This window comes from Neolamprologus brichardi, chromosome 18 (assembly GCF_056152115.1).
Source record: "Neolamprologus brichardi isolate AB-2024 chromosome 18, ASM5615211v1, whole genome shotgun sequence".
Classification (NCBI taxonomy): Eukaryota; Metazoa; Chordata; class Actinopteri; order Cichliformes; family Cichlidae; genus Neolamprologus; species Neolamprologus brichardi.
The window spans coordinates 21,353,587-21,380,916 of record NC_142121.1 but is presented as its reverse complement, the minus strand read 5'-3'; the positions used below and the strand labels follow the sequence as shown (position 1 = coordinate 21,380,916).

At 40.1% G+C, this 27,330-nt stretch overlaps 1 protein-coding gene across 4 annotated transcripts in view; it reads right to left on the bottom strand.

Moving 5' to 3' along the window:
• LOC102793730 (A-type potassium channel modulatory protein DPP6-like) overlaps window positions 1-27,330 on the bottom strand; it is a 94,993-nt gene that overhangs the window by 31,900 nt on the left and 35,763 nt on the right. For 3 of the 4 annotated variants that reach the window (XM_087831960.1, XM_006786466.3, XM_087831961.1), the window contains one exon: window positions 3,837-3,951. In XM_087831960.1, the coding sequence (XP_087688086.1) occupies window positions 3,837-3,951 (115 nt within the window). Of the gene's footprint in view, window positions 1-3,836; window positions 3,952-17,675; window positions 17,795-17,977; window positions 18,044-27,330 lie in introns of those variants that run through there. The other variant, XM_087831958.1, reaches the window with a different exon arrangement.

The following is a 27,330-nucleotide window of genomic DNA, read 5'->3' as shown; positions in this document are numbered from 1 at the left end:
GAAGATCCATCACTTTTGTTCAAAAGGTCATCCACTCGTCAGTAGCTTCATTACAGGTCCACATCCATATGAAAGTCTGTAGTTGGATACAAAGAATTACGCTTAACAATCATGAAGATGCATCCGCACTCTGGACCAATCAGGACACTTGACTCATCTTTTAATTCACCAAAGCAGAAAGCGTTTTAGCCCGAACTGTTTCAGAGAACTGTCCACAGTTCAGGAATACTTAGTTACCGTTTGGACTTTTTGTCTTTCTGGACTTTATTACTTGCGTACGTCCATTAAAATTTTAGTATTTAGCTGTTGTCCTGTTAGTTCTGTGATCACACCAGTGTTCATTAGTTGTGTATTGCCATAAATGATATATAGAGATATATATTTTGCTCCCATAGTATAATGAACGCATTAAGGGACCGTCAGACATTTCTCAAGCTCGCGTCATGTGTGCAGTGCCTCAGTACTAAGCACACATACATTTTCCTAAGCAAGGGCGCTGCTCTTTATTGATAATCCTTACATTTAAAAGATCTCCAAAGTATTCTTCTTCTCTTTTGTTTTCATTTATGCATTCTATATTGGTTAATTCACACCATCCTGTTTGCTTTTCTATGAAAGACATGCAAAGACGTGCACATAATGCACTCACATACACACCTACAGAGAGATGTTTCTGAAGTGAATTTGTTGTCATCGCAGTCTTTAGGAAGCTTGTGCATAATCATTACTCATCATTACATCATCTTTCCGCCTGCCTTCTTTGAGCCAATCAGCCTCAACTCTGTGTGGTTTAAATCTGCGCTCTCTGTCATTTTCTCTTTCAGACTCTCCGTCATGCAACCCACGTCCTCCCCATCTCCACCTCACACACACACCTCAGTCAGAGACCCATCCAAGCCTCAGTCTTCACATTCACCACCACCAGGGTCTAGACTTCGGAGGGTTTCTGTTCTAAATCTTATCACCACTGAGATTCCAATAAGCCATGATGGGTCATCGGGGTCTAATCGTCAGATAGATTAATTCATTTCTCTATCTCAAAAACCATGGTCCGTTTTTCCAAGTGATCTCTCCTTATTTAAGCAACAACTGAAGTCAACATCAACTTTCAAGGCTTCCTTTAAATCCACTGCTGAAGGAAATATGTCAGTAATCCGAACCCTTAATCCTTGAAAAAGGCCTGGTTTTGTTCATAATTTATACAATGTTACCTAAAATGTTTACCTAGTGAAATGATGACGGGTAAAACTGGTGTAAAATCACAAGCAGAGAAACAATGTCCTCTGCAAAACCTTAAAGAGAGAAGCATGTCAATTCAAGACAGCTGTCTAAGAAGCGAGAAAAAAGCAGGAAATTAAAGCAATTTCATCCAAGGTGTGTTTGAATTGGGGAAATTCAGCATACTCCTCTCTTAGTGTTCTGCATTTATGTAGATTTCCAAATATCGCTTATAATATTTACAGTAGATGGCAGTTGCTTTGTGGTGCACAAAATGCCAAAAATACCTTTAGAAGCTCAGCAGCAGCATCTCTTTCCATTTACCATAAACCATTAAACCAGCAGTTTAATACAAGAAATATTTTATTCCCACCAAACATTACAGCCCGGCTAAGACGGACGCCATTAATGCTTACATCCTGTCATGAGCATGAGCCTCTCTTTACGGCCAGATAAATGCTTCCTTCTGCACACTATGTGTGTAGAATTTGTGTGCACTGAAAAACAGCTAGAGTACTTTTCTCTCTCCTCACCTTGATTACTTGCCAGGCAAATATAAAAGCTTCACATATTCTAATGGATTTTGGTGCGACATTACGACACAGCCAACAATGATTAGCTGCTCATGAGAATCCAAGGCTTTTGGAGGTATTTTCAATAACTTCTGCAACTTCTGGCACACTGTATTGCAATTATTTTAGCATTTATTATTTTATAGAATCAGCTGAGGTGACTGTGTAGCTTTGTCAGAGCCTTGCCCTCTCAGAGCTTCGTCTCACTTGTCTAATGCTTTTTGCTATTCAAGTTCAAATTCAAGGTTCTTTAATCAGTACCCTTAGGTAGATTTATTTTGCAGTGAAAAGAGCTGACACCATTCTCAAACACAGACACTAGACAGTGTTAGTTAGTTATTTAAAAAAAAAAAAAAGCTGCATGCTTCACTGAGACCACAGTTTCAATCCCTCCCCCACTACCTACAGTATACTAATAGATACATTGGAAAAAGGAAAAAAGAGCTACTGTTATAAATACATAAATAAAAATATAGAAATATAAATAAATTAGTGCTGTCAGCATTAATCTCGTTTAACATGACGTTAATGCGGTAAATCTCCGTTAGCGAGTTAACACGGATCGCCCTGTGCATGGGGCTGCACGGCGCTAGCGTGTTAACGAGCTAACCGCGCTAACGCGTTAACGAGTTAACGAGCTAACGGCGTTAATGCTGTTATGCCGTTAACGTCATTTTAACGAGATTAACACTGACAGCATTAAAATACATATAAGTAAATATATGTTTAGAAATGGGAATATTGTGTGTACTGGTACCTCAGCCAGAGAGCTCCTGATTTATAGCTCATCTGTCTGAATGCTGAATATCAACATGTCAGAGAAATTCAGAGTTGGCAAAACTACAGATACTTTAAAACTGTGTTTAAAACTACTCCAGTAAGAGTTCTGATGTATCTTATTTACTTTACATGCTCTGAAATGAACTCAAAGTCCAACAGTAAAAAGTAGCTTTTCTAGAGCTCTTGTTGTGCAAAGCTACCTGAACTTAATGCTATTTTAATACAATAACAGATTAATTTTAGTACATGGAAATACAAACTTTATTTCTGATTACGCTTCCACAACTAAACCAAAAAATACAAGGGTTGAAGTGGGATTCGGCAACACAACAAATTATCTTCGGAACACTAAGTTGTTGTATTGGCTCAGTGATGGAGAAAAGAAACCCATTCATTTTTGTTGTGAGCTCCAGGAGATTTTCTCTGTGTACAGGCTGCGATCAACTGATCTGCTGCTCTTGGTGGATTTACACAACTGAACTCAGCAACAGGCAAGCAGATGTTTTGATTTTTGTTTACTTCCTTGGCAGATTTCCATCAACTACACTGACAGTATAGTATTTATTCTGTCTTTATACTAGACCCTATGCAGCTGGTCTAAATACTGAATTCAGTTACTGAATTCACCACAGTACAACAAGCTAACCTGTTTATCCTGCACCAAACTGCAGAGCACTTGAACAACACAAAGTTAGTATAAAAATTAGATTGGTTTGCTAGACGTTTTACAATATGAAAAAATAACTTTATTTCATATACAGATCCAATATAAGATTAAAAAATGAGGACACTACATGTAAGCTTTATATTTCCAGTTTATCAGATACCACTGAGAACTCCTTATCTTTAAATCTATCCTCTCATCTTCCTGTCCTGTTCTGAAAATGTAAGGATTAACAAGTGCAGATACTTGTGTAAAAATGTAGGAAATAAAAGTAAAAATATGTCAAATAAATAAAACTCAAGTACAGATACTTGAAAATACTACTTCAGTACAGTAAAAGTACAGTATCTGGAAATATTAAAGAGAAGACTGTAATTTTTGCATGAGTTTAAATCGTTGGCATAGTCAGTTATGAATGCACATAATTCCTAGGAAACTGGACGGGTAACGTGATGCAAATTACTCATTTTGTTTGAATAAATATAATAACCTAAGAGGATTAAGCATCCTCGGCATCCTTGGAAATACACATCCACTGAGTTTTAGCATATTTGCATGCAGGTTTGTGTATTTGTGTGCATTTCCTAGAGGGCTATACACACCAGGGCTGAGCAGGATAACAGAGGTGACAATCAGAGAACAGATGATCAGGATGACCAGCAGGGCTATGGCTATTCCCTTCCAGTTCCTCTGAGGTGGGGCGCTGCCAACAAGGTCCTGAAAAACATAAATATTACATTACAGTGAGGCAAAAACAAACAGAAGCGAAAAAATACCACCTATCAAGCACCCATAGGCAGCAAATAAAGTACTTCCAGTGCTACAATTCTACTTCACCGTAGAAGATGTTGTGCAACAACATTCAGGTGATTGTATTTTTTGTACAATGGTTTAGAGTTCACCTCATCATAAATAAAAAAAGAACTATTTTGTACTGTCACAGTCGGAGGTAGAGATTGGCCGGAGGACAGCTCATTCTGTCAGACAGATGCTGACAACTCAGCCACTTGTGCGCAGTAACAGCGCATCATCCAGTTGCTCCCCGCTGCTCGTATACGAAGAGTCCCCGCAGCTTCGCCTGATAGCTGGAGCGGCGCTACGGCTTCAACACAGACACAACAGGCAGAATAATGAGCTGCTCTCCTCACGGAGCCCAGCAGATGGTAGATGGCTAATCAACACTGTTTGAAACGCACGTACTGCAAAAATCCACAGGACACACAAAACACTTTAAGTGCAAAAGTGCAGCATGCAGCAGTGAGAAGACTGACCAACAATCAAAAACACATCTTCAAGTATTTCAATGTAAAAGCCCTCGAGTGGCTTTACTGTGTGATTTGTCGGCACAAGCACGCGCCATCAACTGCCTCTTGACACACTGCGTCCATTAGAAAGCAACAGGAACAGACAGTTTTCTGGAATAACTGCAGATGAGTGCTAACCTCCTGAACTCGGAGCTGTCTTTCACTCACTCTGCCTTTAAGATTGGGGGGCTTATAACTTTGCTTGGTGGGCACACATGTCAAATATTTGCATTTTCAAGACCGATTAGACTATTTAGAAATAGATCCTTTTAGAAATTAGTGTCCAACTTTGGTTGTTTTTTGCACTTTAGTATGCTGTATATTTAAGACTCTATTTTTCAGTTTATTGAAACTCAAAAACTGAAATTTGTAATTTAAAATAAGCCTTTTACTGACTTGCACACCATCTTTAGGTCTCCCCACAAGGCTTAAAGCTCAGGCTAGGCCCTTCTGGATAGTCATGACTTTGCATTGTCCTGGCAGTATGTCTTGGGTCAGTGTTGTGCCAAAGGTGAATCAGTGTTACAGTTGCAGGTCTGTGTAAGCAGAAAAAAGAGACCTGCGACTTTCTAAAAGAGTTTGCTGTTTTCAGTTCAGTGGCACACTGTGTGACTTTTACAGAAATGGAAACAGTCAATAAAATAACTACCACAGCATGCCCATCTCCTCACCAACCTTCTCACTCTCGTACAGGGCAGAGTTTCCACAGCTGCTCCAGTTATTTGACCATTTACCATTTAAGCACAGAGGAAGATATTATGGAAAACAAAGGCACTATCACCATTTTTTTCCTTCAGCAGATGGTGGCAGAGAGAAATGAACTGTGAGAGTGAGGTTTTACAGGTGCACACATGCAGTCCTCTGAATAACCATCTTTAGCAGCAATAACTTGAAGTAATCATTTTCTGTATGACTTGTTTCTCATAATATTGTGGAGGAAGTGTGCCCCTTCGCCCTTACAGCATCGCTTCAGTTCATTGAGGTATGTGGGCATTTGTTGATGCCATTCAGATCAGATTGAGGTCTGGACCAAAGCAACATTCTTTTCTTTTTCATTCATTCTGTTGTGGATTTGCTGCTGTGTTTAGGCTCATTGTACTGTTGCATGACCCGGTTTTGGACAAGCTTTTGACTCTGGAACAGAGGAGTTTATGGTCAACTCAATGATCAACAATATGCTTGACAGGTGGTATGAGGGCCTTACACTGATTTGGTTTACAGAGGTCAAGTAGTTCCGGAGGTCTTGAGATTTATTCAGATGCAGCTTTGCAAACTGCCAGGTTCTTTTTAGAGAGAAGCAGCTTTCTCCTGGAAACCCTTCCAAACAAGACATACTTAGTCAGTCTTTTTCTAATTGTGCTGTCATGAACTTTAACATTAAACATGCTAACTGAGGCCTGCAGATTCTGAGATGTAGCTCCTGGTTATTTTGCAGTTTCTCTGAGCACTGAGCAGTCTGACCCGACACGTGCTGATGACCAATTAACCGCTAGAATTTCTAAATTCTGTGCAAAAACATGCTTTAACACTATAATTATGGGTTATTGCTAATATACTGGTGTGCAAAGTTATATTAATTTAATTGTAATTAAAGTGTGTAAAGTGAAGGCTCTGAAGCGACCCATTAGGGTATCGCTCTACACTATTGCATCCAGCGTGTAGAAGGGTCGAGGTTATAAATTGCAGCCAGATGTGATTTCCGTGCATCATGCTTGCCAGCTATGTGGCCGCACAAACAGACACGCACATTTGCACATTAATGCCTCTGGTCACAGTCAGTGAGACAAGTGAGCAGCTTCAGCCACCCGTATCAGTCCAGCTGCTCATAACCATGTTACCAATTAGCCCTGGTCTCTCTCTGCCTGTAGTCAGGAGAGTGGTTATACGGTACGGAGGGGCTCAGTGAACCACTCACGAGTTAATGAGGGGTGCGTGTACACGGGAGAGAGAAGCAGACAGCTCAACTGGTGAGCAGAGACAGCGCTTCTTAGATATTTGAAGACTTTAAATGGTAAATGGCCTGTATTTGTATAGCGCTTTTCTAGTCCCTAAGGACCCCAAAGCGCTTTACACAACCAGTCATCCACCCAGTCACACACTTTAGCAAGTTACGATACAGTAAATGTTTAAAATGATCCTGTGTGTACGGCACCTGTGTGTATTTACTTTGCTTGCGCACCTACTGTCTCTGCACAGTTTGTCTCACAGCAAAGCAAATCAATAGCGAAGGCAGTGAGTACATATAGAAAAACAGCAGGCACGTCAATAAGCTGATGCATTGCTGCAGAGGTAAGGATTTTCACAACAGCGTGTATGGAGTCGTATGCTGGGTTCATAAGATATTAATCTCCCTGTGTTATCTCGCCCCAATAGGAAAGACACGATATCTGCAATCGCTTCAGACTTCTGACCGAGCCAGAAATAAAAGGCTCTGATGCTCCGACCAGCTTTGCTGATAATGACCTCCTTTCAGCAACTGCTAACTTTTCACTTCATAGAGTTGTCTGTGTATCTGTGCGAAAAATGTAACAGGACCCAGTCCAGCGTAACACATCAATCAATACGCGTGGCATTTGGAAATAATCAACATAACAAAGTAAGGAAAAAAAAAAATCTCCCATCACAATATTTCAAAACACTGTGACATTTAGTTAGAGCAATTCTTCCACCTATGACAAATGCAGCTATAATGACAGCAGAGCGCTATTTCTATTACAAATACATCTTCCACAGGTCCTGTGGGCTAGTGCAATTGCAGAATATATATGATTTGACAAACAGGAGCAGCAGCTTCCTTCCAGGATGGCAGTTTCTGTAAACAGACAGTCGAACATTCAATTACGAGTCAAAGAGCTTTTCCGCAATCCTGATCAATAGACAATCAAAGACTGCTGGACGTTTGCCTTCTTCACCATAAAAATATATAAATTAAAAATTAAAAAATTAAAACAGCTCAGGTTGAAACGGTTGGCACCATTAAAGTGGTATGTCAATATTTCTGGATGCATAACACCGCCCTGACTAAGATCAGATCGATGTTTATTGTGCTACACGGTGGACAACAGAACCGTCAAAACAGCTGTCACAGCTGTTTAAAACGCCCATTCAACAAAGCCACTGCAACAAGGTGAGCATTAGTGCACTTACTGAGGGGGAGCCTCAAAGCTACTTGTGATGGACCGAGTTGAAAAACAGGAGGAGTCCCAGGAATTATTAGAAAAATATAGTTTCCATTTATTTAACCCCCCAAAATTATATTTACAAGAGTAATAAATGTTTAGCTCATAAAAGAGGTCAAAGAAACAAAACTAAACTCAGGCAAAGACTGCAAACTTAACAAACCAAATGACTGCTACAAACAAACATAACTGACCTAAACATGAAATGACATACAAGGGTATATATAATGGCTGATCAGACCATTGTGACACATGAGGGGTAACAAACAAACACAATCATAAATCACAAACGATGCAGTACAATCTAGTTTGTTAATAAACTAAACACCAAAGAAGAAAATCAAAAACCCATTAAACCCTAAACTCAAATATTTTATTAAATACAAATACTTTGTTTTTAAATGAAAGAAAACACACATTTTCCCCTTCAGCAGGAAGTGGTGGTGTGGTCCAATTATCTCTCTTTGTATTTAAAGGTTTCAAACCCTGGCTACCATCTTTTGTCCAGCAACTCCCAGGGATGATGGCAGGTAAGAAATAAAAAGACGAAGGTTAGTCAAAAATCAAAGAAATGAAGTGGTATGAATACATAAGTAAACTAAATGTGCGTGCTTACAAATAGCACAAATGTATCCAAACCAATCAATAAAGTTATTGGTAACTAAAATGTATTACTATGTTCAAATGAAGAATGAAAATACAAAAGTTACCGACTTTAGAGTGTGGCCACGGGTTTGGCCATCACACTACTCAACGCTGTAAGAAGCTGTACTGAACATTTACCAATATGAGATTGCCCTTATCTGTCTGAATTTATTAGATGAATGCATTTCCACCTCAGAGCTGTGAAACGTATGTACTGTATTACATAAAGTACATATTTATTCAATGCTGTGGTTTGTAAAAACTTAAGCATAACTCACTACAGAACAGGTTTTACCAACTTTTATCGTTTTTTTCTGTCTTATAGTAGTAAGTCTGAGTATGTCTTGTTTAAAATGAATGGGTCTTTTGATTTAGTGATTATAAAAGTGTTTCTTAAAGACCTATATGGTAAAAAGTAAAAAGATCCACATTCAGAGGTAGGCAGGCTACAGAAACACATCAACATTCGACCTGGACGAAGGAGTTCATGGTACAACATTTGCTTAGGTTTAGCTTTAGAAAAAGCTCAAAGCTCCCAGTCTAAAGACGATATTACCAGTGAATTTAGTGGGGACTGTGAAGGCCATTTGAGTACAGTGAATTCATTGCCATGTTGAAGAAACTTGTTTGAGATGATTTGAGCTTCGTGACATGGTGCACTTTCCTGCTGGAAGCAGCTATCAGAAGATGAGTACACTGTCCTCATAAAGAGATGGAGGTGGTGAGCAACAATTTTTTAGACAGGCTGTGATTTTTAAATGATGCTTAGTTGCTGATAGTACTGTAATCTGATGTGATCTGCTGCTGCTGCTGTAGCCCAACCCAGTATCATGGCAAAGCATGTAATAGACACGCCAGTCCATCGTGTCCATTTCATGCTTTGCCTCGCCAAAGCTGAAATGGACACTGATGCAGAAATTGCATTACCAGCAGGAGGAGAAAATATATTTAAAGCCAAGAAGTCGCTTGTGGGCAAGGAAGGTATGAAGTACTTTCCAGGGTCCTTAATCGCCAGACACGATTAAGCAATATGACTAACATGTTTTTACATGTACAATTGTGTTAATAATGTCTGTTTAAATGCTTTGCCGTGATTATTTTCATGAAGGTTGCTCGTACTGCAGCCTTTGTCCTGACACTGGATTGGCTAGATGATCTTGTTATAGCTGCATGATCTCAAGGTTTAACATGTTGTACATTCTGAGATACTTTTCTGCATACCTTAGTTGTAATGGAGTCTTTTTTTTTTTAGTTGCTGTAGCTTTCCTATCAGCTCCAAGCAGTGTGGCCATTTTTCTTTAACCTCTGACCTCTGACTAGGCATTTCCACACAGAGATTTACCGCTCACTGGACATTTTCTCTGTAAACCCTAGAGATGACTTTGTGGGAAAAATCTCAGCAGATCAGCAGTTTCTGAAATAAATAAACCATAAAACATTCAAAATCATATTTTTTCCTTATTTTCAGGCTCAATTTGAACCTCAACAGGTCTTTTTGACCTTGTCTACATGACTAAATGCATTGAATTGCTGCCATGTGAATGACTGGTTAGATATTTGATATACGACCAGTAGAATATGTATATATAATAAAGTGAGGGTATAAAACAGTAAGGACTTGTTTCAGAATAACTAAGTTATTGTCGTTTCTGTTAGGATCATCAGCATCAGCATGAGCTTCTATGTTGTATACATTTATTTAGTTAAGAGCATTAAGAGCGTATATTTTAAAATAGAACTGCTCTCTCATACAGCCCACTGTTATTAAAGTGTCTCAGCTCTGATTGCTTTAACTGTGCAGAGTGCTTTATCCCTGTTTAAAACGCTCAACGCTTCACCCACCTACTCAACCACAGAACAGAGAGCTCCACTCTAATTCACTTACATAAAAATGCATGACAATTATCACCACAGCTTCCAGAAAACAAACCCTACAGAGGTATATAGAATCTAACCTTAGATGCATGGTTTCTTTTCCCGGGTGTTCAAAGTGTTTAAGAATATAGCAAACTGTAGGAGTTTGCGGGAGATGTTGAGTTTTCTGGAAAGCTCTTAACAAGTGAAAAACTGCATCTGTGTATAAGTGGAAATCTTGACCTTTAGCAGCATTTCAGATGCAGGCTGGCTCTCTGCATTAGGCCATCTCCTTCTGTCAGTCTGTGTGTGAAGAGCACGCATGCATGCCTTACAGCTGATAACAATAAAAGCTGCATCAATAAATTAGAACTGCAGCCATTTCCACCCTCTTCTCTACAGACGCACATCTAAATAAACCCATACCGGCATCTCTAAAAAGACAGAAAACCCCAAGAGAGAGGACGCAACAAGAATTTTTCCCGATCTATTTGTTGCTATTTCCATTCTGTTTCGAGACAAAGGGGCTGTAAAAAGAAGGCATCTTTTAAGGTCAAGCTCCCTTTTCCCCCCTACCGCTCTCTCTCTCGCTAATCCTCTCTCCCTCCCACTTTCCCTTTGTCTAAGCATCTCTTTGTCTCTCTGCTCGCTGCTGAAGTGTGAAATGGATCTTTCCTGATCTTTGAGCACCTGGTTTCCAAGGGAACCAAGAGAGCTGTTTGAGTCAGATTTGCAGTGAAGATGGTGCTCGCTGGTACAGTACAGCAGGGACTAATATTACCGCTGACTGCCATGTGGGAAACAAGGGGCTTGAGAAATTAACTTAGGATTTAGGGGGAAAAAAGAAACAAGGGAATGTAGATGTTTGAAACTCAATGTATCCTTTCACTGTAATGTAGTCGCTGTCTCAGGACAGTAAAACTTCAGAGTGAAGCAGTAGCCTTTGGACATAGGGGGAAACTTTTCCTCTGGAACAGCATCAATAAATCATGGCCATTCACGAGTGAGATTAAGAATTCATGCCAGCTGGCTTTTGACTCATGAATAGTAGGACACCAGCCTCAATGTGCCCGTCCAGCCTTTGTCCTTTTTGAACTGCAACTCAACTGAAACAAAGGAAAACAACAGGCTGTTTAGAAGAGAACAGGAGTCAGGCCACTTCTTTAGTATTTAGAACCGGGGCACATAAGTCAGCACACGTAATCAAAACATTAAGAAGAAGCGCACTCAGTCATGGCCAAAGATAACCAGAGAACTTATACTTTTTATACCTCTGAAAACATGATAGAAGTTTTGAGGTAAAGTAGGAAGTTGCAAAAAATTACAATCATATAATCAGACTAGATACTCATTTGCAACAGTATTAATACCAACAGTGGCAACTTTGCCTCCTCTAGCTGACACAAAACTTCACACAGCGTGCTCTTCCCCTCGCTGCCAGCCGAACAATAGCATGAAAAACTTGCTGAAGCATCTTAAAAAACCCAAATCCCTGTCCTCATCAATAAAGCTCCTGTTTCAACAGCAGTACTGAAGTATTAATCAGTCTGTAACGTCAATAAACCGTGTTAACTTAACAGCACACCACAATTATTTGTGTCTAAACTGTTTTTCTAAAGCCCCAGATTGAAGCTGACAAAAGTCTACCCACAAGTAGACAGACAGCAGCAGCCAAAATTAACAACTCTATTTGATCAGCAACAATAATATGCTGCCAAGTCACCAGAAGCAAAGGAAATAAACAGGGCTGTAGCCAAATACATTTGCACCAACCAGTATGGTTATCGGAATCCAGTTTGAAATTCTGGCATCGTGACAATCCTACTCACGAGAATCAAACTGTGGGAGCTATTGTATATAACACAGACAATCAAAGTAGGTGAATTAAAGTAAAAAGGAAGCATGAACTTACATTGAGAGTAAAGATACTGTATAGAAAAGGAGTGAAGCAAGAGTCTTGGGCCGCAATACTCTGAAAACATCTCTCTGTTTGTGCATGACTTTGTGATCCAAAACACCAAAAACATGGAAAATTCTCCTAATTTAACTTTGTTTTTAACCACAGTCGCCTTTGGCTTTCTTTATTATTTGATGTTTATAAAGACAGCAGAGCTGATTAGAGTCCTGGTGTGAAACAGGCCTGCGCAGTCAAAGAATTAATGTCAAATTAATTACTAGCAACTATAATAGCAACTGGAAAAGCTTTTATAAATTGGTCCTTAGATGTGAAATTAATGATAAGTACGGCTACGTTACATCTCTGTTAGGAAAATTCTTTGCAACAAAGTCTTTGGGTCGTTTCTCTCGCAGCCACAATTTAACATGTTAAAACTTTTGTATCGTTTCGGTCGCCTTTTGTCGGCACTACAGAAGAATAAAGAAACTTGGCTGGTTAAACTGACAAGCTCTGCTGCACCTTATTCTCTTTTCAGCTTTGTAGACAGCTTTAGCGTTTGTGCTTCTTCACTGATGAGAATCTAATAATATGACTAAGCTACTGCAGCAGAGCTGCAAAAACTTAGCAAACGTCTCCATCTGTAAGATGACCCTCAGCTCGCAAGGCGCTCCAATCCCCAGAGAATGTTTTCAGCAAACGTCCCTGGCTGCTTCACTGATTAATGTTCACCATCTCAGTGCTAACTTTGTCTTTCTACCATTTGGTGCTGATGAGCTGATGGTGTACAGCTGGGTGCAGCTGCATCGTAACTCGAAAGTGGGGGGAGAGTATAACAAACCATAAAATTACAGAATTTAAAACTGCAAAAAAACAACATAAAAAGGTTAAATGCCTTTATAGAGATGAGGGAAAATATCATTGGAGCCATTCTTACTATAAAAACTTGGACCTGTACAGCTCTGAACCAAAAACTTTTGACCTATTTTCTGTGAGTGGCAGCGGTCGTAGTTGCGATGGCAGTAGTATTAGCGACACCAATGATATACTGCAGTGGTAAGTGAGAAGAAGACAAGTGCACTGAGTGGTTCTTTCACAACAAGTCAAAACTATATTAAATGATTTATGCTGCTGGCTTTTATGCCATTATCTGTGTTCACCTGGGGATAAATTATTCAGTAACCGATGAGGTACTTTTATTCTTCCGTGGTCTAGACACTTCAGTCTTTGCAGACAACAGCACTGTGTATGTTGACCGTCTTAAATTATATTACACCCAGCCAGCCACTCATTTAGAAGTAACATAAGGGCCGCACTCATCTTATTATGAGTGGCAGTCCAGCTAAGCGATTCTTATGTTTAAGACTCTTTATCTTGCACACAAAGTCAGAAACATGGCTTAAAACACACATGTTCTGAGATGAAATGCTGTGCAACTATACTCCAAGTTAAACCCCCCAAAAGGCAAATTACGCATCCATCGACTCATCTACAGCTTACAGTAGGCACTAAACAGCAACATCACAGAGAAGTCTTCTTTACTTGACAATCAAAACTGTTGCAGAGATTCAGCAAAAATTACGTAAACAGTGCAAAGTGTGCCAAACAATTTAAAAATAAGGTTCCAGCATTTCTGTTTCTTGTATTTTGGCATGAGAACAACATGTTTACCTCATTATTTTGCTCATTTGTGCACTAGTTCTCTCTCCAGGTGGATTTTCTTTCTTGTGAAAATAGAAATGAGACTGAGAAACTTCACCATCTATGAATGTGACAGTTAATGTGAAGGGAGGCCACAAAGTCAAGTTCATCCTACAGTCCTGGCAGACCCCACATCAGGCCTTCTGATGTGTTATTTAAGACCCCAGGCACACTGGCCTAGAGACCAGCCAAAGATCATTTGGTGAAAACACCAGTCACAAAGGAAAAGTTGCTCCTTTCTAACTGGAAGTTGTTTGAAGTTGGACGCAGTCATGAAACTGGTAGCAGATTGCTGCGGTCACCAATAGTCTGCACGGAAGACACGATTCACCTACAAACACTCGCAAACTACTCAGCAAGCGGCAGAGAAACTGAAAAGTGCAAACCAAACTGGAAACACAGACAGTTCCCCTTCAAAGTAAAAGTTGTGCTTTAGCTCTGCAACCAAAACAGTTCAAATGGCCCAATTTTGAATTTTGAAAGCCGTCTCCGTTTCTGATTTGCGTCACACGTTTTCACACTACCACTCAGTGTTTAGTTTACCACCAACCATTTGCCATCCGGTCATCGACAGGTGCCTAAACCAGTTCTACTCAGGCCTAAGCTGCTTTAGCATGTTGCTGCTTTGTAGTCTCGCTTCTCCTCATTTTGCTGCTTTTGATTTACTTGAAGTCACTGAAGCCTTCTGTGGCCTTTATAAAGACCTTGTTACTACACTGCCAGCTTCTTCCTCACTACATGCACACTAGAGATCCCAGAAATGAGCCAAATATTGAAAAATGATTGCAGGCAATGATTTAATTCAATTTTATTATAGCACTAAATCACAACAACAGTCGCCTCAAAGCACTTTTATTGTAAGGTAATACAACATTACAGAGAAAACACCAACAATCATCGGACCCCTTATGAACAAACACTTGGCGACAGTGGGGAGAAAAAACCCTCCTTTTTAACAGGAAGAAACATCCAGCAGAACCAGGCTCAGCGACAGGTGGCCATCTGCTGTGACCGGTTGGGAGTGAGCGGGAAACTTTAGTGTTTCCCCAGAACTAAAAACTACATCAAGGTAAAGAGGCTTACAATGTTGCTATGATTGAAGGTTCACTGATTTCCTGGGTGACCCATCCTCATGTTAATAGTCTGGGAAAAAAAATCACAAGACAGATGGGGAGGAAATCCAGCCTGCGAAGAATAAATAATTTCTGTACGCCTCAACGATAAGAAGAAGCCTCGGGACAAAGTGGGAAATGGGCGTTGTTTTCAGGCGCACAGGAAAAAAAACAAAAGCAGAGATATAAAAAAGTATATTCTCGTCTGCGTGCACCTCTTCATTTGTTTTTGTAGGAATGGATAACAGAAACTGGGGAGGAGATCAGAAAAGTAAAAATGATAAAGCATTAAAACTCTCCGACTCTATTCACTAGGGACGAGGGGAAGATGGAGGTTAAGATGGGTTTTTTGAGAAGACTCAAATTGCTGCCTGCCTCTGAACAAAACTGGCTCGGCTATCTTTCAATCATCAGAAGAACTGTTGCACACAACAGCGTGACTGAAGTGGAATCACTGGAGAATAGATCAGCTGGAAGTGCCCCTTGCTGTTTTTAAAATCCCCCTTTTTCAAATTGAATGCTTTCTCTTTAAATATGCTCCTAAAAATTAAATCCATTTTCAGTTAAGAGGAAAAAGAGGACAGCTTGTCTTCTTTCAGAATAATTACCTGCAGAAAAATAAGGACCTAATATGATAAGGGATCAGGAAAAAAAAATCTGCATTGAAATTTTTATTTAATGACGTTTGTGTACCCATTTAATTCACCTGGTAACGGGTTCTCTTTTTTCCCCTGCACATCACCTTTGATTCCCCCCCTCCTCCCCCCTGTCTGGATGGGTACTTGTGGTTTAAATGACAGCCCTGCTACCTTGAACAAGACAATAACCAATAGCATTGCACAACAGCAAGTACAGTAATGGAGGAGGCATGAAACAAAAAAAATATTGTGCAGTGGCAAATTTGTGCGGTGCCTTCAAACCATCATGATAATCAATGATGCGAGAGTGTTGCAGTGGTGCTCAACAAAAGAGAGCAATAATCATGGCGTGTCAGATAAAGAGCATGTAGGTACATTTCCTGGGCGTGTAGCGACTTTCCTAATGAAGGCAGCTTTTGTTTTTTTGTTTTTTTTCAAGAGAGAGAAAAAGTTTCCACCTGTTCCCCTATACAAGTTTTATTAAGGCTGTATGGATGAAGTGCACAGCCTGCATTACAGACAGTGTTCAAATCTCAGATGTGTTTGCTCCCTGCACGCTACTTCCTCTGCTATGATATCTTTATCTCTCTGCCTCTGTCTCTGCACCATTAAAGAGCAGACACACAGGCGGGCATTCGCATTTGAAGCTGATATTTCCAACGAGCAAGGTCACTGTTGGAGCTACACAGTCAGCGTTATATTTTCCAAGCTTCCCATCCAAGCAGGAAGCATGCTGCCTGCTGTTGTCTCGTGCAAAGTGTTTTGCACAGAGAAACAAAGCAAGTCGAGGCCGGTCGCATATAGAAATCGCTGGATGGGAATAAAGACATACCGCTCCTTTCTTCAACAAAAGTGAAACGTTTGCCGCTTGTGCGTGTGATAGCTGTGTATTATGTGAGTTGCAGTGATGTGCAGATGAGCCCATGTGCCTTTAGCTTTCCGAGCTCTCCTTTTTTCACGTCTGACGCCCGACTTCCTCTCAACCTTCAAAAGAGCTCACACGCTCTCTCTGTCTCTTTCTTCTTTTAAAAAAAAATTGATCTGATTTCACGGTTAAAGATCTGCTGTACCGCTGTCGACTCCGCACTCTCGCTTTTATAAATGTATGAATGCGACGCAAAAATAAACACTTTACACCTAAAATATTCAAAGGTGCTGTGACTGCACTGGAGAGACGAGAAAGAAAACTTCATGCAAGTTGAGGCACAGGAAGCAGTCAGATGAGTTCCACTTTTACAGATGCTACACTTCATTACGCGCTGACCAATCAGCAGTCACAGTGAATAACCCTCATCACCTCAGTGAAATTAACCTTTATTATGAGTCTTGTGTATTCAGCGCTGCATTTGAGCCAAAAAAACAATGAACAGCTGTTATGCAACTAGTTTTATTGTCGACATGTTTCTGCTCCATACGCCAAACGAGCTGATTTTGGTGAAGCACTTTTCAACCTAAATTATGCCATCAATGCCAGAAGCTCAGTTATGTAAACTCTCAAGTAGTGTGTGTGTGTGTGTGTGCCATTACATCACCTCACAGTGTTCCCTATAGCCTCATACTGAGCACAATTTAAACTGAATTAGTTAACAGAACACAGAGCAATTAACACCCACTCTCTCGCATTCTGTTTCTTTCCATTTTTTTCTCTGGCACACACAGTTGCTCACATGCAAAATGCATGATTTTGTCAACTGAACACCCCCCTCTACAGACACACACACAAACACAACCAAACATTCCTAAAAACTCTGTGCTGTCACCAGAAGCTGTCAAATTGTTAATGAAAACAGGACACCAACAGGTTCCATTATAGAAGCTACACATGTGGGCTGAGGTTTCAATAGGAGCTCATTCAATATTTAGGCAGAAGTTTAGAAGGAGGCAGCATACATTCAACCTGCAGCACTCAAAAGCTTTTCCAGCTGCTGATTCGTGAGTCAAACACACAGAAACACACATACACGCAGACAGATTACATGCAATCTAATAGAAAGCCAGGCTGTTTCGAATATGTTTCTTTGATTTTCGTGAAGAAGAAAAAACTGTTTGCGCCTCCGCTGCTTCCGAAAGATAAGGAGCGGAACAATTAGGAGTCAGCTCCCCTGAAGACCTACCTGATCCTGCTGCTGATGCTGAGCCACTTTCCCCGGCCCGTTAGCGGCGTCTTTTGCCGAAGTCATGACGCCAAATCAAGAAGAAAAAGGGGAGAGAAGAGCCGCGCACACGTCCGCTGCTGACAGGTGCAGAAAAAATGAAGCGCAGAAAAGAGGGGGAGCACACCGAGAGAGAGAGAGAGAGAGAGAGAGAGAGAGAGAGAGAGAGAGAGGCAGAGGGAGAGGGAGAGGAAGAGAGTGAGAATGCGCGTAAAGTGTTCGAGGCTATCCACGAGTGATTTGCTAGAATAACGCAGAGATACCGTGGGTGCACACGGCGCAAAGTTCAGCAGCTGACGTGCAGAAATCTGCGGACCGCTGCCATGTGGGAGGTTCGGTTTACCTCGGAGCGGGAGTGGTGTAATCCACGACAGCTGGATGTGCTTAAAAAATGTCAAAAAAAAAAAACAACCTACATGATTCTTTTCAGTTAATTAGATTCGGTGCTACTTGCGGGTCTCTTATTTGAAGAAATTGTCAATTTAGAGGAAGTTTCAGGTTCTAAGTTTAACGAAAATGAAAAACCAAAAAAGGTCAAATTGACTTCTTTGCAGAACTTAGCACCACCAGGCTGGACCTCTCTGCAGTGGAAACGGAAACAACCGAGCTATGCCGCCAGCTGCTGTGCCAAAAAGTGATTTCCGGCATTTGCCAACATATAATTGTCGGTATTTAACGTGATGTAAATGATTAATTGGATTAAAATCTGTGAAACGTTTCAAAAAATTATCTTTCGTGAATGATATCAAGTCATTTTAAGGCAGAAAGAACATTTCTGTCAGAGGTAGAAGCTGCAATCAGTTTTTTTTTTTATATCTTTTATTTATGCATGTAAAACTCTCGGTGACATTTTGCAAGAGAGATCGGGCCAAGAGGGCAGCAGAAATTGCAAATATATATATATATATATATATATATATATATATATATATATATATATGAAGATATTTTAAGTGACCAAAAAGGGCTGGATTTTTTAAAATGTGGACATCAATAACATAACCCCCCCTCCCCCTGCAAAACAGGTCATTTCTGTATTTTATATATAACCCCTTTGTGAATCCGGTTGACTGCAGACTATTTATCCGTATAAGGAAATGTATTGGACAATAAAAACACACAAAAACACTGCACTGCTCCTTTTCGTTCCTTGCAGAATGTAGAGGGGAGCTCAAGGTTTTGTCCTTCCACCTGGGCCTATATTTAGTCTTACCAGACTCCTCTCTGCTCAGCTCTGAGCTTGCAGCAACTGATAATATGGAGACCTGTCAGCTTGTATCACATCACTGCGGGCACTCATTATTACTGGCAAGTCCATTATACAGGAAATGGAAACAAGAATCAATGCGAGAAGAACAAAATACTTTCAGTTATAAGCGTGGACTCTTTTCAGATGGGATTGGTGCTCCTATCTTACTAAAGTTTGAATACACTCATGGCTGTTAATGCTATCTACATCGCAGTTTGGGGAATGGATTTGCATAGAGCGTCTATAGCCATAAAAATCATATTCACTCCAGTGTACTGCCACCGCTGCTGTACTGTTTGCCAATAAAACAAAGGCTTGCTGCTGGCCTCGCTCTTGAGAAGCAGTGTTATATCGTCCTCCCACATCGAGCAGAAATAGTCTCGGTTCCTGACAAAACATTGTTTATACTGTAACTTTCTCACCGTGCGCCACATCTCTGCGAGCACACACAATCCACATTCTTGTTAGCACAGCTTGTCTGCCTATTTGTGCCACACACAAAGCCGCGCACACGCATGCACGCAGGGCACTCTCGTGCTGGAGAGACAGTTTCTTCTGAAGTCATGCACAGTGTGTGCAGGCCTCTTGGCCTTTTGAACCGATCATCTGCTGGGGAGAAAGGAACTGAACAATCCCAGAAAAAGAGAAACACACACCAAAAAAAGTCAGTGATGTCAGTCACTGACACAGCCTGCATACGAGAATGACGGAAAGATTTTCTAGTTGCAATAATGATTTCATCAGCGGTCTTGTTGCAGCCTTAAGGGCTAATTATTGCTTGTTTACAAGCGAGGTGATGGCATGTTATCTTTCTGCAATCTGTGCATCAATACATTAACAAGAATAAGCAGAGCAGACTCTAAAGATCAAGGTAAACATGCAAAGTTTCAAAAGCATATAAAATCATAATGTTAATACTTATTGTTGACTGCTTTTGCTAAGGTAACCATTAAGAAATACACCATGCATTCAAGGATATTCTACACTTAGATCTGTTTTACTTACTTGGAAATTTGGGGAATTTGGGAATTTGTGTGTTGGCTGTGAGATCAGGAAAAAAATGCAACAGTACTGATTACACTTGAAGGAGTCTCGTGCTCAGCTGGAGAATTTCTTCAGATCTTTAGACTAAAATCTTTAAGGATTCACTTCAATCCAAATATCTGGGCCCTGAGAATCATCATATTCACTGTTAAAAATCATGCTGTGTATGCAGTACCACAACAGAAATAACTATGAGGTTTAATACTTCACAAATAATTATTTCTGCATGCCAAATGATGGCACTGAGCGCACTGGGCGTTCTTCTTCTTCTTCGCTCACTATGCATTTACACGCCACTCTGCATTTAATCATTAGTTATTATTAATGTCGTGTGCTCTTCCACAGCGTGTCTTTTATCCTGCCTTGGCAGATGGCTGCCCCTCCCTGAGACTGGTTCTTGAGAGAAATCTTCCTGTTTAAAGGGAGTTTTTCCTTCCCACTGTCGCCAAGTGTTTGCTCAAAGGGGGTTGTTTGATTATTGGTTTTTTTTCTCTGTTATTTTCTCTGTTATTAGGTCTTTATCTTACCTTAAAGCATCTTAAAGGGAATGCTGTTGTGATATCTTAGATCTGTCTGCTGGTCACAGTTTACTCCTCTGTGTATTTCAAGAGTTTCGACTATAAGCTGGGATCACCGATAATTATTGTATTTATCAACAAAATTTAATCCTCGGTCATGTTTACTTAAAGCTGTTACACAGTGAGGGTTTTTTTGGAGTAAGCTCAGATCTGTGCATCACTGTGTCAGTAAAAACCATCCAGTCTGCAGCAACAGAAAAATTTAAAGCAGATAAATGGACCAGCCCTAGAGAATGTAAAATGCTACCTGCCCAAAGTGAAGATGGAAAAATGGAAGAAATTAAACACGCTGAAGCAAGTGTAGAGACAAAGTGGTTGGACACAATGATACATTTTCAAAGTGCTGCAAAATGAAGCTCATATCTTTCTGGCTGGATGATGGGACTAAACACAGATAGTACCAAACACAGCATTTTGATCCTGCTGTCATCGCACAGCGCCTCACACGGCCCGAGGGAACCGCACAACCAGCTCACTGCCAAGAATGGTTTCAGCACCACGGCCGTGGACAGCTCCACTGACACAAGAGCGGAAAGCCTGTTTACGATTTAATCCTCAGTGTGTGACCGTCTCTGTCCTGCCTTTATTATCTGTTTTCACTCACAGGCTTTCCACAGCTGCTTAGTGAAAAGATCAGGAGGAAGAGGAAGGGGAAGCAATTTCCTAACAATTAGCTGCACTAAATTTTTAAAAGTTTTTAGCAGACGCGAGAAGCAACAGGAAACAATTTACAAGATAAACAGCGTTAAACGCAGCGTGCTTATTCGACCAGCAGAGCTCTAATAAAACAAGAGATGAGACTCAAACGCGGTGAGGGCTATGGCGATTGATTACAACACATTCAATGAAACAACACAGGATCAGGTTTAATTGGAGAAACAAAACAAAGTGGAGCCATTTAGGGTCAGAGCACGCCAGCGGACCCTGTTTCTTTTTTAAAAACAAGGCTCACCTATTAGTCAGTTTCTATTAGTTAACTGGCATTAAATCCATTCATATTTTACTCATTTAGCAGTTACTCATATAGGCTGCACTTTGTCTACAATAGCCCTTCGAAAAGCTTCAAGCAGTAAATGCATTTTTGCTTATATTACTGGCAGAGCTTTCCTTTTCTTTCCACAAGACCCACAAAGTGCCATTCATTTAACAGTCAATAAACGCTGTGAAAGCCTTCAACTGCATGCTAGTGCCCCCCAGTGATCACTACTTGTCCGACACCATGAAGACTAATCAATATTGAGGATTTTTTCACAGAAATTGTGCTTATTATATTAAAAAACTGTAGTTTAGAGAGGAAGAAAATATGTTGCAGGGGATTTTGGAGAGTTAATAAAGTGCTTGTCCACCTCTGCCAGTGAGCACAGCCATCAGCCTGTCACTTAAGACCGACAAGAACAGGAAGAAGAGCAAGAGATGAGGCCACCTAACAAAGGCCAGGGCAGTTTTGTTGGATAAACGATCATTATCAGCTGAACTCTCTCCGCAGGCCAAGCAGCACAGCAGAAAGTCTGAAAAGGCCACAGCCATAGAAAAAAAGGCAGAAAACCATTACCTACCATGTGTTTGCATAAATGCATCCCCCAGGGGTTTTTGTTCTAGTGCAAAGAAAGCACAGCAGCACTATGTTGATGAACAGGGGACACACACAATAACACGAACATCTGCGTAATGTAACGCAAAACAACCAGTGTTGGTCAAGTTACTTAAAAAAAGTAATCAGTAATTAATAACTGATTACTTCCCCAAAAAAGTAATCCCGTTACTTTACTAATTACTTATTTTCAAAAGTAATTAATTACTTAGTTACTTAGTTACTTTTTAAAAACATGATTTACAACCTGAATAGGTGATAAAGCGATAGATCTTTCAGCCCAATTCTACTTTTTCTACATAATCCATCATACAAAATGTAATCAAATGGAAAAGTCTCTTTTTAAAACTTGTTTTGTTAGTTTTAATCTTTTAACTTTATGCATGAAGCAAAATTTTAATTATATGCACCATTCTCTGACTTGAAGAAATTAGTTTAACATTTAAATATATATATATATATATATATATATATATTTTTTTTTTTTTTTTTTTTTTAATTTATTTATTTTTTTGTGTGTTTACACTCACTCTTTCAGATGCAAGTAAAACACAGCAGAAAATAAATAAAGTCAAAGACTAGCGGTCCTTTTGCTCTATTTTCACCTGTAAAGCAGGAGTAGAGTAGGCGGAGGTTTATCCTGGTGCAGGTGTGCCGCAGCGGTCAGTGGAAGGATACCGCAGTTTCTCTGTGAGTTTCTCATTACGTCGTAGCTACTCGGTGCTTGCTTGGAAGTTTAGGGGTTTTTTTCGCTGTAAAAAGAAGTTTTCTTCCCACGCACAGCGGACACTAATGTTTTTGTCACTTTTTACGGAATCAAACTCAAAGTAAGGTCAGTACTTCCACGCTTTAAACGCTGCACGCTCATACTCTCTCCCGCACTCGATATATGATCCATTGTTGATCTGCACACAGCTGTTGTCACGAACATCACACTCGCTTACGTCACTGTCATGAGACATTATCGCAAGAAAATCACGGTTTTAGTAACGCAGTAACGCAGCGTTCCTACGGGAAAGTAACGGTAATCTAATTACCGTTTTTGCAATAGTAATCCCTTACTTTACTTGTTACTTGAAAAAAGTAATCGGATTACAGTAACGCGTTACAAGTAACGCGTTACTGCCCATCTCTGAAAACAACACAACAGCTTTGCAACAAAACACACCCTCTGCAAATCTAAACATTTAGTGTAAAGTGTGTCAGAGAGGAGCAAACTCAGAGGCTGATGTACTTTTTCTAGCTGCTGTAGTGTTATTAATGTTTTATACTCATATTTTACCAGCTTGATATTGTAACCGACATTGTTTTCATCCAGAGAGCTTGCACCTGTCATCACTACAAAATGTGCTCCTGGAGATTCTTAGCGTACCTGGAACCTCCACAAATTGAGTTTTGGCAGGTGTATCTCAGCCTATCTGTCTGTATTCAGATGTTGCCAACATTATAACATGGAAACTGTGCAAGATGAACTCCTGAAACTTTACAGCTGAGATCAAAAAATCTTCATTTGAATCTCAGCGAGTTGCAGCGTGAGCATATTTTCTGTATACGATGATGGAAATTTTTAAGATTCTGCTCTTTGTCTATGTTAAGCTGACAGTGTTGGGGAGTAACGGAATACATGTACCGCCGTTACGTATTTAAAATACAAAATATGAGTAACTGTATTCCGTTACAGTTACCGATTAAAAAGGTGGTATTTAGAATACAGTTACTTTGTTGAAATAAATGGATTACACGGCGGTACTTTCCTGTTTCATATTGTCGCGGGTCAGGACTGTTTGGGTTTTGTTTGACAGCTACGTTCTGTTGTTCCAGGCGGCAGCGTTACGGTTGCCATGGTTACAGGGTGACGCTCTCTCTGTGCGTGTTTCCTGGGTGAGAGAGGCCTTTTTGTTGTTGTTGTGCTAAGCTAATAGGCAGAATGCTACAGGTATAGCTCTAAAGAATGTAGCATCATGGGCAGTGTAGTCCGTGCTGCAGGGAGAATGGACTGCCATACCCGTTATGTGTCTGTGAGTGAGGGAGGGAGAAAAAGGAAAAGTAAGAGCTGTCATTGAGCAGAAACGGGAGCTGGAAGCATGTAAATATAATAATAACCACTGCAGCCAAGAAGAGTGCCTGACGAGCCCAGTTGTAAGTAAGCTATTAAGACTGGACTGTACACCGTGTTCGTGTTTTCCTCCGAAACAATAAGTTCCGTTGGAGCAGCCTTTGAACGCCTCTCTCTGTCTCTCGCAAGCAGAGTTGACCCAGACAACAAAGTAAAGCTAGTTTTCGGCTACGAGCCCGACACGAACGCGACGTATTAGCCAGAGGTCCCTTTACTATGGTTCGGAGCCGCGGACCTTCAGTAACAGTTATAAATCACAGCAATAGTACATTCATGTAGCTGTAAACAGCATGATAATATATTAAGTAATCCAAGTATTCAGAATACATTACTCTCATTGAGTAATGTAACGGAATACGTTACAGAATACATTTTAGGTCATGTATTCTGTATTCTGTAGTGGAATACATTTTAAAAGTAACCTTCCCAACATTGTAAGCTGACCTGGTTGAAAGGAAGGCTCCATCACATCATGCTTTGTCTTTATGCTATCTTCTATTAAAAGATATTACACTTGTCTGCACACTTTTACGTGTAATGTTCTGATTATATCCTGTGACCACGGGAGGTAGATAAGATGTTTCTGGTTATTATTTCATGCAGACTGCTGTTGCAAAATGAATTAAAATCTTTTTTTTAAGAAAATGTTGTGGAAATTTGAAATAAACTGATGTACACAAACAGGCTGTAAAACTACAATACAGAGCGCAACAGCAGGCTGCAGGGCTTTTTGCAAAGAATAATAACAGAATAAGAATAAGTTATCTGCGTGCCATTCTCACAGGATACAATAATCACAGGAGCATAAAATGCAAAAGATAACATTTTGAGATCTGTTTGTCTTGTAAAAGAGGATTATAGAAAGACAAAGCATGTCACTGTGGCCAAGATGTAAAATTTCCATCAAAACTTGTATTACAAAGAAAAATGTTATTGTGTGACAAACATGTTTCAGCTTGTGGCTCGTGCACACGTCCAGAACCACGCATCTTGCAGCCTTTTACTTGTATACTTGTGCTGAATATAGTAAAAGTATTTAGCCTATTTTAGACTTAATAGGAGAGACCTCTCAGCAGAGTTATACCCGCCACTTTTTTTCCTGAGACAATTCAAGGGTTTTAAAAATTACAGAACGATAAATGAAACAGAAATTCCACAATGAGCTTGTTCTGAGCAGGCATTTGTTTGTGTGCCATAAACACAGAATATACTTTAATAATTTTGTTGTACATGTAGAATGACAATAAAGTGCTTTTATATTCTATATTTTTAAGCACTTTAGATAAAACCTATCTAAAAAGAAGACATTTATCTTCAACCTCTGCCCTGCTATGACATGTCAGCCGGTGTCCCAGCCTGCCTGGTATTTGCAGAGCTTGCATTGGCTTGTTTCTATATTCAACTGTTTACTGTTACAATCTTTTTTCTCCTCTGGGACAATAAAAGCTTTCTAAATCTAGTTAACACGTGAAAAACAGAAAGATTATAATGTAGTTTTTGTGAGTACATTTACAAAGCGACTCACTTTAAAACAAAAAACTGTAGACAAGAATTTATAGGAGTCGTTATAATCAAAACCAACGAGGAGCATAAAAAAAATAACAATGAAATAAGATAGAGAGCTTCTTTTTACTTCATGGAAAGCCTTCAGGAAGTTTTATGCAGCAGCCCAAAAGAGACTGAGTTGACTTAGAAAATGCAAAAGCAAAGACAGGCTGAAAAATCCCGGGCACCTAAGGTAAAGACCTGAGTGATTTGAACAGCAGGGAGAGCGCAGATATCAAACTGCGGCTCACAATATATCAGCAATCTTACTCTGTGTGATTATAAAAAGCCTTAAAAGCAAAAGTTTTAAATCGAGTGTAGAACTTTGAGTGTAATGCTGCACAAATGGGAATGGTACAATCTGATTCCCAACTGCGTGTTTAAATCCCTGAGACAGCTGGAGCTGAAGGCAAGTAATTTACTTATAGTTAATGGAGATGAGGAGAATTACAGCGGCCCAAACGAGAAGAAATAAAGACATGGTGTATCTTATCAAGTGTAAGCTGTTCTCCTTAACTAAAGGAAAATATCGAACAAATCAAATAAATTGGCTTGATTTTGGGTATCTTGTCTGATGGGGAGAGACGTGTCTAAAGGGGACTTCAGGAATATATATAAAAAAATAAATTATTGTTTGCCACCATCTACTTCAATGAAAACAAAACTTTTTGAACCGTATGTTTTAATCTGCTCATTATGCGCGTTTCCAGTAAAACCCCATCAATCAATGAGGGCGGCTGATTTAGGAACAAGCTGTTTCCACTCAGCTGACCTGCCAGCTGCCAGCATGCCCGGCTCAATCATCAGTCATGCCCCTAATGCCCTCCGGCCTGCCGTGACTCCTTCAGCTGTCCAACTGGCAGCACACCTGCCTCGCTTACTGTAAATACTGCTGTCCGCATCCCGGTTCCTGCCTGCCATGCAGCGGCCACAAATCACAGGTTAAGGATAGAGATGCCGTGCGGGCAGCAGTTCATCACGGATCGTTACTGTACTTAAGGGTCATCAATTCAGTCCTGAGAAAACACGCCTCCATATGGAGTGATGAAAGGCACAGAAGTTTTCAGACTGTAGGCACAGGCAGTTTTTCACTGTCTGGACATTACAGAGTGGTAATTAACAAGTCTTCAGGTCTTTAATCAGATTCATTATTGGTCTTTTACCAAGAGAGGGCTTTCTGGGGGAAACAATTAATCTACTATTGTCTTGTCTTGAATTGGTTGGAGACATTAAAACACAGGGAGAAAAAAAATTACATTAACTTTGAATGATTCCTTAGCCTCTGAACCTAATTCTTTGACCCTCATCAATACTTGAGTGTTTTTCTGAGAAGGCTACACAAATATATTACGTGTTTAGCATTTTTAAAGCTGGAAACTTTCAAAGTTTTCATAATGTGCAGTCCTCTGCAGCAAGTTAAATTTGAAATGGCTATATTATAAATAGTATTAGTTTATTACCTATTACTTGCGTTTGCTTTTGCAAGCTGACCT